This window comes from Nannospalax galili, unplaced genomic scaffold (genome assembly GCF_000622305.1).
Source record: "Nannospalax galili isolate Female #2095 unplaced genomic scaffold, S.galili_v1.0 scaffold34, whole genome shotgun sequence".
In the NCBI taxonomy this organism is placed as follows: Eukaryota; Metazoa; Chordata; class Mammalia; order Rodentia; family Spalacidae; genus Nannospalax; species Nannospalax galili.
Window position 1 is genome coordinate 1,832,820 of NW_008338996.1, and position 19,848 is coordinate 1,852,667.

Sequence of the window (19,848 nt, forward strand, 5' to 3'; positions counted from 1 at the left end):
GAATGGAACCTGGGTCCTCCGCAAGAGCAGCCAGTGCTCCTAACCGCTGAGCCATCTCTCCATCCCTCACAATTTTATTTTGAAAGGATCACATCAAACTAATTTAAATTTCTTAAAACAAGACACCAAGATTGAGTACATCAGAACACTAAAAGCATTTTGTATTTTTGCTAAGTATGAATAAATATTCACAGAGGCTAGATAAGACATGGGGACAGAGAATTGCTTTCTATAATGTGAAAATAGCAATTTAAAAATAATAGACTTAGAGGAAAAGCAAATGAATACTAATCACCCAAATACATAGCACTGTCTTTTGTCGTTTCCTTGTAATAATGCTTAAAGCTGTCGAGGTATGTTAGAAGCTTGCAAGAAATGAGCCCATAGTAAGTCTCAATCAGTGAACACTCTTTCCCATCGTTAATTTCCTCCCATGCCAGGGAAATTTCAGCATCTGTAGTTTCTGAGGATGTAAAAATGAATTTATAGCAACATCTATTATATCGAATGTGTCTTTTTCCAGAAAACCTTGAACTGTGAGTGGGTATAAGACCGATGGACTTAGCACAAATTCCTACAAACACATCTGCAGGTACCATAACAGGTACTTGGTTGAAAACCACATACATCATCCGAGCCACATCTTGGGACATTATAAAGGCCTCACCACTGCAGTAATCTGGGTAGTATTTTTCTGGATGCTCACTAACAGGGACAAATTCTTGGCTCTGGGGGTCTCTGTTGGGTATATCCTGATGAATAACTCTTCCTGCATAGACCCCTTCAAGGTGTTCTTTCAGATTGAGAAGATAGTCCACCAGGCTTGGTATGTTGATAAACATCTCCTCATCAGCTTTGAGAATGAATAGGGCATTAGGACAGAAAGTCACAGCCCACTGGGCCATTGTGATGATCTTCAGGGTTTGGTTTTCAGAACTGTCCAAGAAGATTCCTTCAATTATATCATTATTCTTGTGAGATTCTATGTCTATCTCTCTCTGGGTAGTTACCAAAACTGGCATTCCCAGAGCAAACAGTGTGAGAATGGGGTATCCTTGGACACTGGTCACACTGCCCCAGGTTTTCCTGATGAGATCCCGTCTTGTTCCATTTCCTGGGCTACTGAAGATAAGAGAGAGCAGAAAAATGTTCTTCCCGCGACACACCTCCGGCTGGCTCAGGATGTAATATTTGGAAGGATTATTTCTTAAAGGTTCCATGTTCAATTTTCTTGCCTTGTTCTTAATTTCAAGAATTTTCATATCTACATGAGGCAAAGAATGAAGAAAGTATTCTTCCACAAAGTCAGCCCCAAATAGCAAGGCATGAAATAGTATGACATTAAACAGAATGAAACACCACTGGTGAGTCCGAAGTCTGCAGAATGTCACCTAAATTAGAAAAGGAGATACATTCATTCAAGCTTCATTTTCGCCAGTTTATTCTCCCAGCTGACCCCTATGTGGACTTCTTACAGTACTTAGCAGCATAGTCTGTTATTACCTATCTCTTCTGCTAGATTGCAGTCTCCTGGACCACATGCGTTATTTTTCTTTCTTTTCTAGTGCTGCTGAGTCCAGTGCTTTCCAGAAAGTGAAATGTTAGTTAAGCAAATGTTAGTTAGATGTTTACTTCCTTATTTGGATAAAAAGTTTGCATAGTATAAAAAAGATACTGTGTGAAACACTGGCGATGCAAAGAATCAGGCACAGACACAGACACAGACACCATGTATCAAGCTACATCATTGAGATAAAAACCTGCAGGAAAAACACATGTTCTTTCTTGAATGGAAGCACTTGGATCAGTTCCTTCTCTAATTACAAAGGTCAAGGGCTGTTTTCCATGATGTGGTTGCTCTTGGGGGGTCTACCACACATTGGCTACTTATCAAACATTTATATTCCTCTAGTGTAATTTTCTATTTAATCTACTAAATCAGAGTAGTTTGATGGTATTTCCTAACCCATAAGACATGTCTGTCAATATGGGTAGATCCCTGCTACCTGCAGAACAGGCAGACCTAGGATGGACCTGTGCTGGGCTTACTCCATCTCATCCAAAGACAAAGTTTCCATCTGAAAGGGACCATGCAGAATGACGACAGAGTAGGGAATACTAAAGGAATTAAAACTCTGTTCATTAGAACTTTGATTTTAAAATGGATCTCATGATAATAATTACCTCTTACTGAGTACTTGTGTGTCAAACACTGTGCTAGGTGCTTTACGCCTTAAGTCATTTAACCCAAGAAATACCTCTTTCAGATAGATTAGCTTCAAAATTAACAGGAACATCTAAGTGATTTAATGATTTTCCCAACAGCACACAGTGGGTAAAAGATTAAGGTGAAGTTATGATTGGTCAGAGTCTAACATTTACTCATAACCACTGGGGAATTCTGATTCTTCCTCTTCCTTGTCCATAGCCACTAAATAGAAAACAAAAAAACAAAATAAAACTGACCTTTTACAGTTATCTGCACTGCTTTTCATTTTCTCAGTGCTAATGATTTACATGCAGAAGAACCTATATTTTTTTTTTTGGTCTTTTTGAGACAGGGTCTCCCTGTAGCCTGAGCTGTCCTGGAACTCACTATGTAGACCAGGCTGGCCTTGAACTCACAGAGATCCTCCTGCCTCTGCCTCCCAAATGCTGGGACTACAGGCATGCACCACCATGCCCGGCAGAAGAACCTATTTTAATAGAGATTAAACGCTTCAAAGATGATCAGAAACTTACCTGCATTGTTGTCTATGAGCAGCTTCAGGGCTTTGGAAATTATTAAGTCCAGATATCAAGTATTGCCCTAAAGAATGTTAGGAAAACTAATAGCAATTGCAGTCGAGTACTTGGAGCCTTGGACTTTGAGGATAAGGTTTCTCGCCAATCAACCTGAGCTTTTGTACATAGGAGGGTGAGTACTGATCGGGTTGCAGCCAGTGCAAATTCAGAACAAAGAAGAGAAAACGCAAACCTCATCAAACAAGTCCACCCTGTGTATCTCATGAAGCCGGCTTCTTATCTTCATGCTGGGTTCCTGGTGTGTATGGGAGTTCACAGAATTATTCACTTGTATCACCTTTCCACAGCATCATCATCCAAAGAGAAAAACAGTGAGCTTTTTAAAAAAGTGCATCTCAATATACTAAACAGTAGGAATAATGCCTAATCCCTGGTATATGCACATATTAAAACTGCTCTAAACATCAAGGAACACATGATCCCTAGTGGTGCATTTTTTTCTCTCCAAGGAAAAAAAACATATATTCAGATCTGATGATGTCTCATTTGGAAAGATTCTGGATTTCTGGTTTCAGCTATGTAAGATATCAATTATAAGAAATACAAAGTACCCCAATGTGGGCTACCCTGTCTCAAAACCACCCTCGCAGGACAAGAAATACAAACTACATCCCTCAGGTAAGTTTATCTCCAAATAGAAAATTTCATATAGTCCATTTTAATCCTGAGCTGAAGAAACTAAGAATTTGGTATTTGCTGTTCCCTTGAAACATGTAGGAGTTATGTTAAATATTCCTACCTGCAAGTTTACGTCAAGAAATGAGTTCAGCATATTTTCGTATTATTACCACTCGAGCAATTATATTGAACATTTTGTTCGCATGCCAGGTGATATTTTTTATTTTCACATATTGAGCTCTCTATTCACCATTTATAGCCTTTGTATAGCTGTTAGGAATAAGTCCTGGGGCTGGAGAGATGGCTCAGTGGGTAGGAACACTGACACTGATTGTTCTTGCAGAAGACCCGGGTTCGAATCCCAGCACCCACATGGCAGCTAATAACTGTCTGTAACTCCAGTTCCAGGGGATCCAACAGCCTCACCTGTCCTCCACATGCACTGCACGACACGGGTGCACTTACTTACATGCAGGCATAACACTCACACACATAAAATAAAATAATAAATAAAACTTTTTTTTTTTGACAAAAAAGAAGTCCTTAGGGATGTGGCTCTGCTACCCATGCTCCACTAGATGGCCTACACCCATATACATACTGGCAGCCCTGAGTGGGCCCAGAAGGTTAAAAAAAATGAACACATGAAGTTGGGAGGGAATAGTGGGGATGTGGGGGAAGAACTGGGATGGAGGGAATAGGGGTGGACCTGATCAAAACACATTGTATATTTCTACGACATTCTCAATTTAAGAGTCCTAGGGAGAAGAGGTGGGTAGGAAAAGAAAAACATTTTGTTTGAAAATGCCATAATGAAACAATATCTTGTATGTTAATTTTTAAAAGTAAATAAAAGATAACTTTACAATGAAAAGGAACTGTTCTTACACTCAAAGAAAGAATAAAGAAACAGCTTGACAATGAAAATGAACCATTGTTTCGCTAAAAGGGAAAGGGTAAGTCCTTGAAGTTGTCTATGTTTTCTGAACAACTATCTGATGATCTTGGAAAGTTTTACCAAGTGGGAAAATCTAACTTGAAAATTCAAATGAAAGGTAGTTTTGCATATACTAATGGGTCTTATAAATATCTAATGAAGCATAATTCTGTTTTTGAAATTTCCATTTTTGATGGTTACAAGTTGTGGTCACCGCCATCGGCGGCCGCTCCTCCATTCTCGTGGGTGCTGCTACTTTGTTCTCACCGGCGTCGAGGCTGCTCCTCCGCTTGCCCTGGGCTGAGACCCCTCTTCTGCCTACCCTTGGCTGAGGCTGCTCTTCTCCTCGCCTAGTGCTGAGGCAGCTCTTTTGCTTGCCCTGTGCTGCCTCCTGTCGCTGCTGCTTCTCCCCGGTCCAGGACCCCAGGGCTGGTGAGGAGACTGTGTCAGCAGAGCCACATTCAGACACAGGAGATCAGGTTCAGTGACACAGTTCTGTTTTATTGTGGGAAGGCACAAGCTTATATAGGGGTAGTGGTCCAATCACACAGCACAGCAAGTAGGATACCTAATTAGCATAACAAACAGCATCCTATTAGCATAACAGACTTAACGTCCTATCACAGAATAGAGGATAGGACATCTCATTAGCATACTGGGTTTCAGATTACAGAGCCTGGATTCCTGGAAACCACATGACCCTGACAGTTGCAGTATCACCCTAGGCTCAAGCCTGTCTCCCACAAGTTTTGCTGGTGGATCTTCTCTGGGCCTCAAATTTACAGTTTAGGTTTTTGTTTTTTTCAATGAGGGGGGGTCAAATAGCATTCTCTCTGGGAAGCTCCTTTTGAAACTTGCAGTTTGACTTACCCTGCTGTGGTTGAGACCACTGCTGCAAACAGATGTTGGTGCTTGGTTTTCCTCCCAACTTCTCTTTCATACAAGCTCTCCAATCTGCGTGTTTATGTCTTCCTCAATCTCATATAATGTCACTGGTCAACCTCTGGTGTAGACGTCTACAGTGGCTTCTTTTTGCCTACCAAATCAAATTTGCTCTTTGGGGACCTAATTTTGAGGCCCATACACTTGGTTTCCACCCCAAACAAATTTTCGAAATATTTTTAATGTGTATGCATGTGAACCACAGAGGCCAGAAGGTAGCACTGGATCTCTTGGAACTGGAGTTACAGGGAGTTGTAAGCCACTTTGTGCCTGCTGGGAACTGAACCCGGGTCCTCTTCAAGGGTGATAAGTTCTCTTAGCTGCTGAGCCATCTCCCCAACTCCCCAAACGATTTTTGTTTTCAGTGCTTGAAGCATCCTGGATGCAGTCAGAATACTTGGAACTTTGCTGTGTTCAACCACTAACTGGATATGTGACTTTGTTATTTTCTATATATGTAAATTACTGGACTATTCTGTCCAGTACAGCAGCCATTAGCCACACATGGCTATATTAATTTAAATTAACTATAAAAAATTTAAGAAAAATTAGTCCTTTGGTTATGTTAGTTGCTTTACATAGTACGCAAAGAGGCTAACGACACCTAATTAGGACAAAAACAGAGTATTTTCATCATTACTGTGGACCTTATTGCTATAAGGCTATAAGATATGGGCGTATGCTGTCTACAAGTCTAGTGTATGGGCCCTGACAAGCACAGAAGGATAGTTTGTGCTCTGAAGTTCGTTTGGGTTTAATCCTCTGACAGTGACTATAACCTTAGGCAAGATGCCTAACCTTCTTTTGACCTCAGTTTCCCCATCTCTAGATATGGAGCTAATAATAGTAACTACCTTGTAAAGTTCTGGGAATTTATACAATAACATATGAAGTGTTTACAGGTGTGTAGCTCTTAGCACTGTTTTAATTGCTGATGCTAAAAGATTTACCTGCTTCTTCTTGTCCAGTCCTGAAGACAGAGAGATCAGAGCACTATGAAGGGACAAAGGAGGAGGGAGACCCACCGGTCCCTAGGGGCACTGGGCAGGTATAAATACTGTTAAAGCACTGAGATGGCTCAGTAAGTAAAAGGGAGAGAATCCACACCACACATAAGGGACTACCATGCAAGCACTGACAACCTGAGTTTTATCCCCAGAACCTTTGTAAAAGTAGAATTGACTCCATGAGGTTGTCCTTGTGACTTCCACACACATACCCCCCCCAAACACACACACACACACACACACACACACACACACACATAGTATGTGGATACAAGATTTAAAAGAATAAAGCACTGTCAGACTCTAATAAAATCACTATTAGTGTTAATGCTGTTTTTATTTGTATTTTATTTCCTTTCTGATATTTCTCTTCCTACAAATAAGAAACTGAGGGATAAGGCAAGTAGACTCCCTAACTAACAGTTGTTGGGTTCTCCTTTGCTGCCCACACTGCCTTGAGCACAGGGACTGTCCGTTCAAATACCCTTGTCTTGAACACTCCAAGGACCCTTGAGAAAATTGTAGAACTATGGCTAATCGCCCCAACCCCTGAAGGCACAGCCCATCTAGGGCTGTTTGTAATGTTTTATACCAGACTTGTTATCACAAGCCTTAGTGAACCCTAAATGACCCTGTAACCATTTCCACTTAGACTAGAGGGACAGAACTTCTCCCTGGTGGCCTAGCAGAGTGACTGCTGTGACTGGTCTCAATAGGACAGGGTTGTGATTGGCTCAAACACAAACCTGGTGCTGTGACTGAGCCAAACCATTCTCTGGCTATATAAGCAGGCTGCTCAGCCTCTCTTAAGGAGTTGGCTGTGCTGTCTTTCCGGGCTGCTTCCCTGGGTCTTCCAACATTAAGCCTAGTAAAAGGCTTCTCACCAGTGGTTTCATCTTGCCAACTTCCAGTCGTGTGGGCTGAGGAGTGAAGGAACAGGCAGCTAATTGACAGTAGCAGCAACAACTGAGCAGTCTGGAGAGTGAGCTGTGAAACTGGCAAGGCTGTTTGACAGCTGAAGGGGCAGCAGAGCAATTTCAGAGTGGCCAGGAGAGGAAGGGCCAAAGAAGTAGATGGCAAGAGAGAGCAGAGCGGAGTCTGAAGAAGGGTGAAGGCTGTAATGATCTGAAAGGAGAAACTGCAGACTTGGTATTGAACAGCAGTAGAGAGTTGTCAAGTCTTGTTTTTTTTTTTTGGGGGGGGGTGTCTCATTTTAGACCTAAGTAGCCAAGGATGATCCTAACTCTTGATCCTCCTGCCTCTGCCTCCCAAGTGCTGGAATCACACACATGTGCCCTCCTCCCCCTCCGTGTGGTCCCCCCTCCCCATCCTCGTCCTGCTGCTCCGGCTCCTGTCCGCCTGTTGCCCTAGTTGCTGCTGTCAAACACCAAGAGAAAACAGAAGCTGCCAGACACCAGAACTTGAAGAGTTTCTCCTTGTTTACCATGATTTCTATCTGTAGACGGCAGAAGGATCCCAGTCATCTGACAAATAACGTGTTATAAAGAGAGAACTGTCTCAGTGGCTAAGTCACCAGGTCTTGGGCGCAGGGTACATGTGCTGTGATTCAAACCTACCTCGCTTGTCCGCCCCTTCCCAACATTACCAAGTGTTTTTTCCAAAGCACTTGCTAAGACTTGCCCCATCCTTTGCTTGGTTCTTGATCCTGTCTTCCTCACACGACATATAGACCTCAGGCAGCCAGGGATTTTTGTGTTTTCGTTCTCTCACCTGTGCCAGAACCATGTTTGGAATAGAACAAGTGTCAATGGGTTGTTTGAATTTAGACACGCCTGAACTTTGAGACATAGCTCCCTCTCCCTCGCGAGAACAGGAAGAGAAATTGCCCCTAAATTGGTGCAAGAGAAAGCTGGCTGAGTGACGTAATCATCCCGCGCAAATGTGGAGAGTGTGAACTGCGGTTTGAACCCATGGATCCACACGGTCTACGCAGACCGGCCGTAGAGCGCGTACTCCGCGCCTTCCTTCCTCACCTTCCCTCCGGGTGAGGCCGGAAGTGCAGTCGCTTCCGCCGAGCGCCGGGCGGAGGGACGCGTGGAGATGACGCAGCAGCACCGGAAGCCGCTCCCCTGTGCGGCCGCGGAGCGGAGCGGTGGCCGAAGGTCCAGGTCTGTGTACTGGGCAGGCGGGGCGGGCGGAGCGGGCAGGCTGTGGGGCGCCGCGGCGCTGCTGACCCGCCCTCGGCCCGTTGTCTCCTCTCCCCGCAGGCGCCATGGCTGCGGAGCGGACCCGGCCGCTGCGACGCTCTGGCGGCCCGAGCGCGCCTAGTCGGTGTGAGCCCGGCGCGAGGTCCCGGGCCCCGGGGCGCTCGCTCAGGTCAGTGCCGCGCGGAACTCGGCTCCGGGAACGGGGTATCAGGGAGCTGCCCACGGGCCGCGGGACCCCGAGTTCCTTTTAGAGACAGGAAGATTAGGTTTGAGTGCCTGCCGCCTCATGCCTCAGTTTCCCTAGGCGCGAAATGAGCTAGTGATGGCCCAGGGTTACCGGGAGCTTGAAAGGATAACATATGGACAGGTGGTTTCTGAAATACCAAGCTGAGTAGTGTGTGTAGTAAGGCACCGTCATTGTAGTCATGCCTTGAAAACAGGTGTGTATGTGGGATGCTGCTTTAAAACAAATAAAAAATAACAGTATTCGTACTAAGTAATGACAGTACCGGGAAGTCATTGTATGCTTGTGATGTGCAGGTGCTGTGCGGAACGCCTTATGTGCTTTATCCTGTTTAAGCCTCACAAACCCTCGTAGGTAAAGCAGTACCAGGCTACAGTTTTCAAGTTGAGGAAACTGGGCTTGAATCGATGAAGTGATTTGCGCAGGGTCAGCCAGCACCAAATGAAGTTGCACAACCCATATTTTATAAACAGTATTTGTAGTCTTTCAGAGCTTTTAAAACATCAGTACGAAAGGCTTTTAGACCAGGGGTAGTTGTGAACTGTAGTCCCAGCATACATGAGGCTGAGGTGGTAGAATTGTGAATGGAAGTCAGCCTGGGCTGCACAGCAACATACTGTCTAAAAAAAGAAAACAAAATTTTTAAATGCTCCCAAGCAAAAAAGGAAATTTAAAATAGAAAGTGTATTTGCATGGTTTTAAATTCAGAAGGGTGCACAATTGAAAGGTAACTCATTCCTTTTCCAGTTCTCTGGAAGCTGCCTGTGTTACCAGTTTCTTGAATATTAAAAGTATTTTTTATGCATACCTAAGCATATGCGTGGTGTGTGTCTATGTGTGTGTGTGTTTTCAAAGCCTCTTCTTTTAAACTGGTTATACTTGGTATGAAAATGAGTTGAGGGATGAAGCCTTCCCAGCAGGCTTTTATTCTTTAAAAAAATTTTTTTCTTAGCTGGACTGAAGAGATGGCTCAGCAGTTAAGAGCACTGACTGCTCTTGCAGAGGAACTGGGTTCTGTTTGGTTCCCAGCACCCACATGGGACTAACTGTAACTTCAGTCCTAGGGGATCTGACACCCTTTGGCCTCTGAAGGCATTGTACAACAATGGTTGCATTTATCTGCAGGCAAACACTTTTGCACACATACAAATAAATAAATCTAAAACAGCTTTTAAATTTATTATTAGTGTGTATGATATTTGGGGCACGCACGCACGTGGAGTTCAGAAGACAACTTTGTGGAATGGGCTCTCCGTAGAACCGGGGTTGTCTGGCTTTGCAGCAAGCGCTTTTACTTGCTGAGCCATTCCTTTATTGGACCAGGTTCTGGTGGAGTGGAAGGAGAGGAGCATATGCATACCCTACATCCAGAATGCTTTGCCTCTAGTCAGATAGGGGGTAGAAGTTTTGCTTTGGGAGAGTGGGGACTGGGTAAGGTGTTGAGCTGCTACTTCCTGTGCAACTGTGGGAAAGCCCCTCCACTTGGGAGGTAGGTAGACTTCTTCCGTTGTTAGGAAGAGCGGCAGTACTTCTATTTTCCCTCAGCCATGTTAGGATCAAATGAGGGGATATTTGTGAGCATTGCTTTGCTCCTGAGAGCCGGTATAAATCCAAGAATCACCTAGAGGAGCACAGTGAATTCATGGCAAAACCAGAGGTCAGACCCAGTCTCCCATCTCCATCTCCCAATTTCCTAAAGATTCTTCTTATTACACTACACATTTCCTTGGAGCTGTGTAATTGCTTCTGTTAAGGGCTGGAGTACAAATTAAATGTTTAGTTTGAGAAGGGGAACAAAGGGCAAGAACCAAGGAGTTTGTATAGAAAGAAAAGAGATCCTAAGAAACAGTTATTCCCTCAAATCAGTAACTGCCATTAATTGTAGAATTAGACACCCAGTAAGTTTGAGTCCTTGATTTTTTTCTTCTAGGTATGAAAAGAAACTTTGCTAAGATCTTAGATCGAAAGGGGTGTTAGGCCCCATGTGGTGGTGCATGCTTTTTAGCCCAGCACTCGGGAGGCAGAGTCAGGTAGATCTCTGTGAGTTCAAGGGCAGCCTGGTCTACAGAGTGAGTTCTAGGCCAGCTGGGACTACCGGGAGACCCTGTCTGAAAAAGACCAAAAAAAAAAGAAAAAAAAAAAAGAGAGAGAGAAAGGGGCGTTAGAAGGTCATGTCCATTACAGCCTCAGTGCTACACAAAAGATTCCTGACTAAAAGTACCTGCTATATATATCTCTGCTTTGTTTCTGATTCTCACATGCTAAAGTTGGACAGTAGCTTCTATTTTGCAAATTGAAGTTTTAACATTAGTTGAACATTTCCATGATCATACAGAAAGTTAAATCAGTTAAAACAACTTTTTTGGTTCAGTACTTTGAGTTTTCTTGCCTCTGTCCAGCTGTCCTGACACTACAGTAATGGGAAACTCTGCACTTTAGAGGTGGCTATTCCATTGTTGGAGTGCTCTGCCGGTTTAAGAGCTCCTCCTCCTTTTGAGTTGAAATCCTACTTCCTGACGCTTCCCTTGGGGGAGCCTTGTGTTACCAGTACATGTGATTCCTGGAGGCTCTGAAAAGGGTCAGTTTAGACCTAAACCCGTAAGGAGCTTCCCTCCAAAGTTAGTTAATTTTTTTTAGAAAAATAAAAATTGGTGGGTTTTTTAGTATGTTCTACAGAGTTAATGGGACCAACTCTTTTTAAATATCTTCCATAATAGAGATGAACTAGAAAACAGCCTCTTATAGGGAGTTGAACAGCTTATAGAATAATCTCTAATGTAAGAACTGGACAAAGGAATTCTTATTAGGAGATAGGTGAATATACAAATCTCAGAAATGGTTAGGCTTTTACATTTGTCTACTGTAAACCATGTGGGCATATTAATTTGTCCTGTTAATGGGATATCTCTTAGGTATTTACAAATGACAAGAACCTTACAGTGTTATAATGAGTATTTAAAATTTGACCTGTGTGACCAGTTAAATAATGGAGTCCACATAAAATAAGCATTTCTATGACACGTGTGTGGTGTGTGTGTGTGACAGAGAGAGAGAGAAAGTTTCTCGCTTTTCATTGCAAAAAAATTGTTCTAGACAGACTTAGTGGTGCACATCTGTAATTCCAGTTCTCAGGAGGTGGAGGCAAGAAGCTCCCTTGTATGAGGCCAACTTGGGCTACATAATGGTACTCTATCTCAATAAAAAAGAATAAATAATTCAAGGGCATGTGTTTTGAATTGCACAACATTAAATAGTGGTTGTGATGTTATAGATGCTCACAGAAAAGCATTATTTTATCTTGTGGATGTTCTTAAAAGTGGGATTTTTAGTTAGGCATGGTGGTACATGGTTATCCCAGGACTCTAGAGATAGAGGCAGGTGGATCTCTGAGTTCAAGGCCAGCCTGATCTACACAGCAAGTTCCAGGCCAGCCAGGGGCACATAGTGAGGAGACCCTGTCTCAGCTCCTCACCCCCACACAAAGTAGCATTTTTATGGAGGGTTGCTACAGTTCAGTTAAAGGAGAAGGCTTTTTGTGTGTGCATGTGTAATTGATAGAATGATGTGGACTGCTTAGTTTTAGCAGATGAAGAACTAGAAGTCTTTCATGGAAAATAGTATGTCCTTTAGTCCCAAACCTTCGGCTTTACAGGTATTCCAGAAGCCAAGACTCACAAAGAGAAGCTGTGGCTGAGGGCTTGGCCACTCATGTGCTGCTGCTTGTCTAAAAACATTCTTGGCACATTGGATACAGGAACTTTACTTTTTATTCGCTTTACATTAACAGTGTTGGAGGATGAGATACATAACTTTTCGTGTAAATCTAGTCTAGGTGACATGTCTGGAAAGAAATTTTTTTCTTCCCAATTAATGTGGACATAGTTATAAAAATTATATGGCTTTATCTTGTAAGTAATCAGAAGTGATTTTTTTTTTCAGAAAAGCCATGGAATTGTCTAAACATAGGAAAATAAGAAGTCCATATGAGCCTGTTACCTAATCACATCATCTGTCAACACATAATAAATCTTTTTTAAAAAGTGTTTTTATTTTTTGTTGTCGTTCCATTAGTCTAGTCCTCATTGTGAAGGACAAGTTGACACTTGTTGATACTAATACAGGAGACTTTAAAATTGTTTTGTCCCAGGTATCCCTGAAGCGATTTATTGCTTTCTGAAAAGGGAAAATGGAATAATCAGGTAGACATAGTACCCTCAGAGGCTAGCACCAAATTATGAGTCTTTGGTTGTGCCTGAAGTGGGGAGAGGGGGAGTGCTAGGTTTCTTTTTGTGTTTTAGTTGGCTCCTAGGCTGAACTAACTATATAGCCAAGACTGACCTTGAACTTTGAGCTGTCCCGCCTTCACCTGAGTGCTGGGATCCCAGGTATGCCAGCTGGCACTCTGATCCTGAGAGCACATGCCTTCTGTTCTGCTATTTTACTAGCTTTATGACCATAGGCAGCTTACTTAGCTTCTTTGACCTGTAATTTCTTCATTTGCAAAGTGAAGATGATACCTGTTTTTTTTGGTGAGCATCAGAATGATTATTTTTGTTTTGTATTTTTGAAATGGAGTATTGCTTTATTGTCCAGGCTGGCCTTGAACTTAACCAATCCTCTTATGTCAGCCTCTTAGTGGCTAGGATTACATCCAGCACTGTGGGGATTATTAATTTGCTTTATCAAGTAGGCTTCTAGGACCCTCAGGGCTCTCTAGGGCACATGATGAAGAGTTGTCATTAGCTTATATGAGGCTTATAAAAGCAAACTTGTATGGCCTTTTGTAATTCCTGTTCTAACAGGCAGTACTAATAAGGAAGTGGATAACCTATTACACTTGCTTGTTTTTCTTCTTCACACTTTTTTGCTATTTTATCTATTGCACACACAAAAAAAGTAGTTTTGTGGTCTGGGTAGCAGATGAGGCTGTGGCTAGCTTAATGAATGCATGGGTTAGTGCTCCAGAGGTTGACTTTATGGTTGTTATAAACCTGGTGCTTTCTTTTTTTTTAATTTCCCAAATAGTGTTTTAAGGACTTTGTTAAAGAAGTACCTTTATAATGGTTTTGATTGGAGGTTACATTGTAGAGTAGAATATACTTATTATATATGAATGTTCTGTAAATCTTTCACAGTGACAGTGCATGTGGCATGTGCTATACTTCAAAAGGAGCAAGTCACACTGACATGTTTCACCGTGTTTCAGAGGTCATGATTGTTACAGAATGTTTTCTTAGATGCTTTTTCTTTTGTGTGCATGGAAAGAATCAGATAAATATAGTGTATTAACTGTAAAGTTGTAATGTAACTAAGTGTAAAGTTGTAATGCCAAGTTTTTTACACTAATTTTTAATACTTCGTTTATTAGCAGTCTTGCTTGAACGGTCTTTTTGAGCAGAACTAATACAATATTTTGATGTGCCACAGGTAAATATTTCCATAACCTTATGGAGAGAAAGGACTTTGAGACATGGCTTGATAACATTTCTGTTACATTTCTTTCTCTGACGGACTTGCAGAAAAATGAAACTCTGGATCACCTGATTAGTCTGAGTGGGGCAGTCCAGCTCAGGCATCTCTCCAATAACCTGGAGACTCTCCTCAAGCGGGACTTCCTCAAACTCCTTCCCCTGGAGCTCAGTTTTTATTTGTTAAAATGGCTCGATCCTCAGACTTTACTCACATGCTGCCTCGTCTCTAAGCAGTGGAATAAGGTGATAAGTGCCTGTACAGAGGTGTGGCAGACTGCTTGTAAAAATTTGGGCTGGCAGATTGATGATTCTCTTCAGGACGCTTTGCATTGGAAGAAGGTTTATTTAAAGGCTATTTTGAGAATGAAGCAACTGGAGGACCATGAAGCCTTTGAGACCTCATCATTGATTGGACATAGTGCCAGAGTGTATGCACTTTACTACAAAGATGGACTTCTCTGTACAGGTAGGAGACACTGGGAGAGTTTGGGGGTTTGCAGGAGGGTGTGTCTTTCTTCTTAATAATGTATAGGGTATAATCTTGAACTCAGGCTTGAGAATAGCAAGTGTTAATGTTTGTAGTGACATTTCCCCAGACCCCTGAGTAGATTTCCCCACTTTCCTATCCTCTTCCCCTCTGGAGAGGACAGTCATTCTTAGAAGGATCTATGAAAAAGCTTCAGACATTCTGTTAAGAATGATTTGAGGGGCTGGAGAGATGGCTCAGTGTTTATGAGCACCAGCTGCTCTTGCAGAGGACCTGGTTTCAATTCCTAGCACCCACATGTCCCTGACAACCGTCCCTAATTCCAGTTCCAGGAATCCAGTACCCTCTTCTGGCTCCACAGGCATTGCATAACACAGGTGCACTTATATACATGCAGGCAATACACTCATAAACATAAAAAATAAATAAAAATAATAAAATATATTCTTAAAAAAGGATCTGAATCAGAATGCTGTAGTTACTCTTTCCAGTACTTTCCCTCTGTTAATTTTGTTTCTTTTTTCACCATTGATGGTAGTTTTTGCTTTGTTTTGTTTTTCACAGTTTAGTTCTGGCAAGTAGTTAGGACATTTTGATGAATTACTTAGCCTTTCTGTGTTTGTTTCCTTGCCTGTGAAATAATGGGAAGGGAAAGATGTCTTCCATGCTCTAAAATCCTATGGTCCAAAGAATTGGATGTTGAGAGTTTAGGCATGGAAACAAAAGTCAGTTGGCTGTTTTTAACTAGGTATTTAAGTAACTTTATGTAATACATTATTCTGTGTGGTCCAGAGAGTGGTCTACAATAGCTGTGCTTTCAGTTTTGAATGAGGGAGTTTATTAAATGTACAGCAAGCAAAAGGTAAAAGAATAAATAGCAGGTAGCAGATAGAGAGAAACAGCAGACAGCAAAACATCAAATTGGGCACTTAAAGCATCCAGCAGAGAGCATGGAATAGCTCAGCTGAGAGGGTAGACAGGAGGTAACATCAGATTAGGGGGCTTATAAACATCTAGCACAAGTTGACTGGGATGTTGAAGCCCCCGAATGGAGTTCCCAATTGAGAGTCCCACGTGGACCAGAATGTCCTGTAGGTGAGGCTGCCAAGTAAAAGAACAGACAGCAGTAGATAACATCAAACCCTATATTCCAACCTCTAGCAGAAACTGGCTGAGGAAGTTGAATTCCCCATTGGCAGTTGAATTCCCCATTTCTCCTTGGATAAGCTTCCTATGGCTGAGCTTCAGGCGTCCATCCTGCTGCAGGCATTTTTATATTATGGGATAAACAGTAGTAATCTTAGTTGGAAGTAGTTTACCTTCTAGCTGTTCTCAGGGACACAGTGTTTTTACACCCTTAGCTGCTTGCTACCCTCCATTCCCATTACAGAGCCAGAGGACTGGCTGTCCCTGGAAAAGGGGTCTTGGATGCTGGGATGGAGGAGCTCTCGTTACCAGAGTCTACGTTAACAAGCTTAAACAAAGCACATGACAATTTACCTGTATAATGACATTACATACATAATTGTTAAAGTTTAAAATTTTGTGTTACTGTTAAATTATAATAGATGTGTATTTCTTTTTTTAAATTTTATTTATTTTTATTTTATGTGTATGAGTATATTGTCTGCATGTATGTGAGTGCACACCCGTGTCATGCAGTGCCATGGAGGTCAGAAGAGGGCTTCGGATTTCCCTGGAACTGGAGTTAAGGACGGTTTGTAGCTGCCATGTGGGTGCTGGGAATCGAACCTGGGTCCTCTGCAAGAGAAGTCAATGGTCTTAACCACTGAGCCATCTCTCCAGCCCCGTGTATTTCTTTTTTAAAAAAAATATTTTATGTGTGTAATTTTATTTTATTAGTGTAATATGCCTGCATGTAGGTAGGTGTACCCATGTCATGCAGTGCCCATGGAGGTTAGAAGAGGGTGTTGGATCCTCTGAAACTGGAGTTAAAGACAGTTGTCAGCTGCCATGTTGGTGCTGGAATCGAACCCAGGTCCTCTGCAAGAGCAATCAGTGCTCTTAACCACTGAGCCATCTCTCTAACCCTAAAGTTGCATATCTACACAAAGTATCGATAACTTTTCGGGAGTGCCGGGCACTTTGCCAGTTTTACAAAATAGTCATTTGATTTAAGGCATTTCATAGTTTGCTTTCTCACCCTAAACTTGCTGCCTACTGTTTTCCCTGTCTTACAAACCTGGTTATTGGAATACCATTGGACTTTATTAGTTTGTGGCAATGGTTTTTCTGTGTCCTTTTGCCTTATGATCTGTAGCAGGTATTTGTGTTTAAAGATTAAGGATGCAGTATTGACTTGGAGCTTCATCTTACTGAGAAAACTGTTGTCACCTCTAGTTTATTAAAAAAAAAAATTCAGCCTGTGTGATGGTGCATACCTTTAATCCCAGTACTAGGGAGACAGAGGCAGAGGCAAGTGAATATCTGTGAGATGGAGGCCAGCTGGGGCTACAGGGACACCCTGTCTCAAACAAAATGAAACAACAAAACTCTTTCTTACTGTGTGTGTGTGTGTGTGTGTGTGTGTGTGTGTGTGTGTGTGTGTGCGCGTGTGTGTGAGATGTGTTTTTGGGTCTCTGGAGGCCAGAAGAGGATGTTTGATCCCCTGGAACTGGAGTTATAAGCCACCCAGTTGTAGGTGCTGGGAACCAAATTCCAGTCCTCTAGAAGAGCAGAGTAAGGGCTCTTAACTGCTGAGTAATATCTCTAGCCCCCCGTTTGTTCATTTCTTTCTTTCTTTCTTTTTTAATATTTTATGTATTATTTTATGTGTATGAGTGTATTGTCTATTGCCTGCAAGTATGTAAGTACATCTGTGTTATACAGTGCCCATGGAGGTCAGAAGAAGGCATCAGATCCCCTGGAACTGGAGTTACAGACAGTTGTTAGACACCTTATGGGTGCTGGGATTTGAACCCAGGTCCTTTGCAAGAGCAACCAGTGCTCTTAACCGCTGAGCCATCTCTCCAGTCCCTCCTCTGTTTCTTAAGAACTTCACTGTGGGTGAGTTGTAAAATCCTGAATTTGGCAGTAAGCTTATGGTGACTCTCAGTACCTTGAGCAAACAGTGAGACCATATTACAAAAGGAATTTGGCCAATGCTAAAAATTGGTGTCATGTGCAATTAGGTAGTCTTCCATTTTTCAGTTTATTTCTGAATAGATAGAAAGGAACGAGATGTACTTTGTGATGGTCAGTGGACACTGACTTGTGAAATGCCTCCCGTTTAGGCATCAGTGTGGGAGCCCATGTGGAAGAACTAGAGCAGCACTTTCCTCAGAGAGCACATGCCCTCCGATCAGGAGGTGACCTAATGTAGGTGAAAGTTTCCTGGGACTTCCAGGTTGCAACACTTGCCTTTCTAGAGTGCAGCTGCTCCATTGCAGTGGATTCTTAACCGTGTGGGCTCAGGGTCAGGGTGGCCAGATCTGACTATGCAAGGGAAGCCTCAAGTCTTGATTTTTGTGAAATATTCTGATTAGTTTTTCAATATTGATTTTATTTTTTTGGTCTTTTTGAGACAAGGTCTCCCTGTAGTCCCAGTTGACCTAGAACTCCCTACATGGACAAGATTGGCCTTGAACTTAGAGATCCTCCTGCCTTGGCCTCCGAGTGCTGGGATCAGAGGCGTGCGCCAACCACGCTCAGCTTCAGTATTGATTCTTAAGAGTTGCCCTGATTTCTAAGATACTGTGCTTAGGTAATCTACTTGTGAGCAGCTTTATTGTAACCTCTGGCTTATAGTTGAATGAGAAAAATAAGAGTTTACTATAAAAGTTAAAATGGTGTATGACCAAGGGTGTAGTTCAGTGGTAGAGCACTTGCTTAGTATGGGCAAGGTCTTGAGTTTGATACCCTAGCACCCCAACCACAAAGAAGAAAAGAAAAGGCAGTTAATTTTGTGAAACTTTTTTTTTCAGAGGAAAAAGTAATTTCCTGCATTACAGAAAATTAAGCAGTGTTTGTTTAGCCTTGAAGAATTAAGTAGATAAATTTATTAATTTTATCCAAAATGTGTTTTTTGGGATGGCTTCCCACTCATCTTGATTCAGGTGTTTTTAGTGATGCTTTTTCCTGGAGGAGCAGCCTTTGGTAAGCATTGTTCTTCTGCTTGTAGGCTGACAGGACAGTGGAGCAGTAAGCACACAGGTCTACCGTGTGAGTGGGGCGGAGGGGGCTAAAGACTGTAATGATTTTATAGCATTCTGGGCATTTCACATCTGTTAGGTAGGAATTGGGGTTCTGTACCAGTGGCTTCTCAGGGCTCGCTAGCAGGAAATCCAACCCTTCCACACACTGTGTGGTCTCAGCAGTTTTCTAGAATCTTGGGGCAACCCCACAATGCTTTCATTTTTCATCACTGCAAAACCACCACCGTGTGGACAGTGTTGCCAAGTTTTGCTGCCAGTTTGAGATGCCATCTGGCCTCTGTCTACTGTGGTTGTGGTTACCTCTTTGTGCACTGGTGGTTGAATGTAGGAAAGCATTGCCCTGGCAGTTATGTCCTAGCAGGGAACTCTAAAGTGACTTTTTCAGTTCAGGTTCTTTCCTTTCCAAAAGTAAGATTTTTCACCTACAAATATAATTGTCCCTTAGGAGAAACCTATCCAGATCTCTTAGGGAAGTTTTAGAACCTTTAAGTTCTAAGCCTCCAAATTAATATAACCTATTATAGTATATGTCAGGATAGATAGGTCTAGAAATAGGTAGATGTGATTAAAAACACTTTTTCTTTTTTTTATAAAAAAGGAACAGTTGGGAGCTGTTGAGATGGCTCAGCAGTTAAGAACACTGGTTGTTCTTGCAGAAGACCCCAGTTCGAATCCCAGCACCCACATGGCAGCTAACAGCTGTCTGTAGCTCCAGTCCCAGGGGATCTGACAGCCTCTTCTGACCTCCACAGGCATTGCACAACATGGGTGCACTTACCTACAGCAGGCAACACACACATACACATTAAAAAAAAAAAAAAAAAAAAGGAACAGTTGAAGGTGAAAGCAGCCATTAGACCTGACAGAACTTTACAGTGAATTAGGTATGTGCCAAGAAGGGAGGTTTCAGGAGTGGCTGAGGGCTCGGGCTTTGTGTGCCATTGAGGGTGGCTGTATCAGTGACAAGACTGGAAGGTGACAGAGTGGATTTAAA

At 42.4% G+C, this 19,848-nt stretch overlaps 2 protein-coding genes across 3 annotated transcripts in view; one reads left to right on the forward strand and one right to left on the reverse strand.

Annotated features, from left to right (window-relative positions):
- Nucleotides 1-287: 287 nt before the first annotated feature.
- LOC103734546 (putative UDP-GlcNAc:betaGal beta-1,3-N-acetylglucosaminyltransferase LOC100288842) lies at nucleotides 288-8,544 on the reverse strand. Its single transcript, XM_008833535.1, has 3 exons — nucleotides 8,304-8,544; nucleotides 6,253-6,272; nucleotides 288-1,391 (listed from the first exon to the last, which is right to left on the reverse strand). The coding sequence occupies exons 1-3, from the start codon at nucleotides 8,542-8,544 to the stop codon at nucleotides 288-290; spliced, it is 1,365 nt and encodes a 454-aa protein (XP_008831757.1).
- The window catches only part of Fbxw2 (F-box and WD repeat domain containing 2), a 41,399-nt gene continuing 29,858 nt past the window's right edge, over nucleotides 8,308-19,848 (forward strand). Inside the window, exons 1-3 of one of the 2 annotated variants that reach the window (XM_008833469.2) lie at nucleotides 8,308-8,438; nucleotides 8,538-8,646; nucleotides 14,149-14,658. In XM_008833469.2, coding sequence (XP_008831691.1) covers nucleotides 14,169-14,658 — 490 coding nt within the window. In that variant the 5' untranslated portion in view covers nucleotides 8,308-8,438; nucleotides 8,538-8,646; nucleotides 14,149-14,168. The remainder of the gene's footprint in view (nucleotides 8,439-8,537; nucleotides 8,647-14,148; nucleotides 14,659-19,848) is intronic. The other variant, XM_029563709.1, reaches the window with a different exon arrangement.

Coding starts and splice junctions, on each gene's coding strand:
- LOC103734546 (XM_008833535.1), bottom strand. CDS start 8,544: ATGGCGCCTGCGGGGAGAGGAGACAACGGGCCGAGGGCGGGTCAGCAG. Junction 6,273..8,303: donor CGGCCTCACCCGGAGGGAAG/GTGAGGAAGGAA, acceptor CTCTGTCTTCAG/GACTGGACAAGAAGAAGCAG. Junction 1,392..6,252: donor GACTGGACAAGAAGAAGCAG/GTAAATCTTTTA, acceptor TTTCTAATTTAG/GTGACATTCTGCAGACTTCG.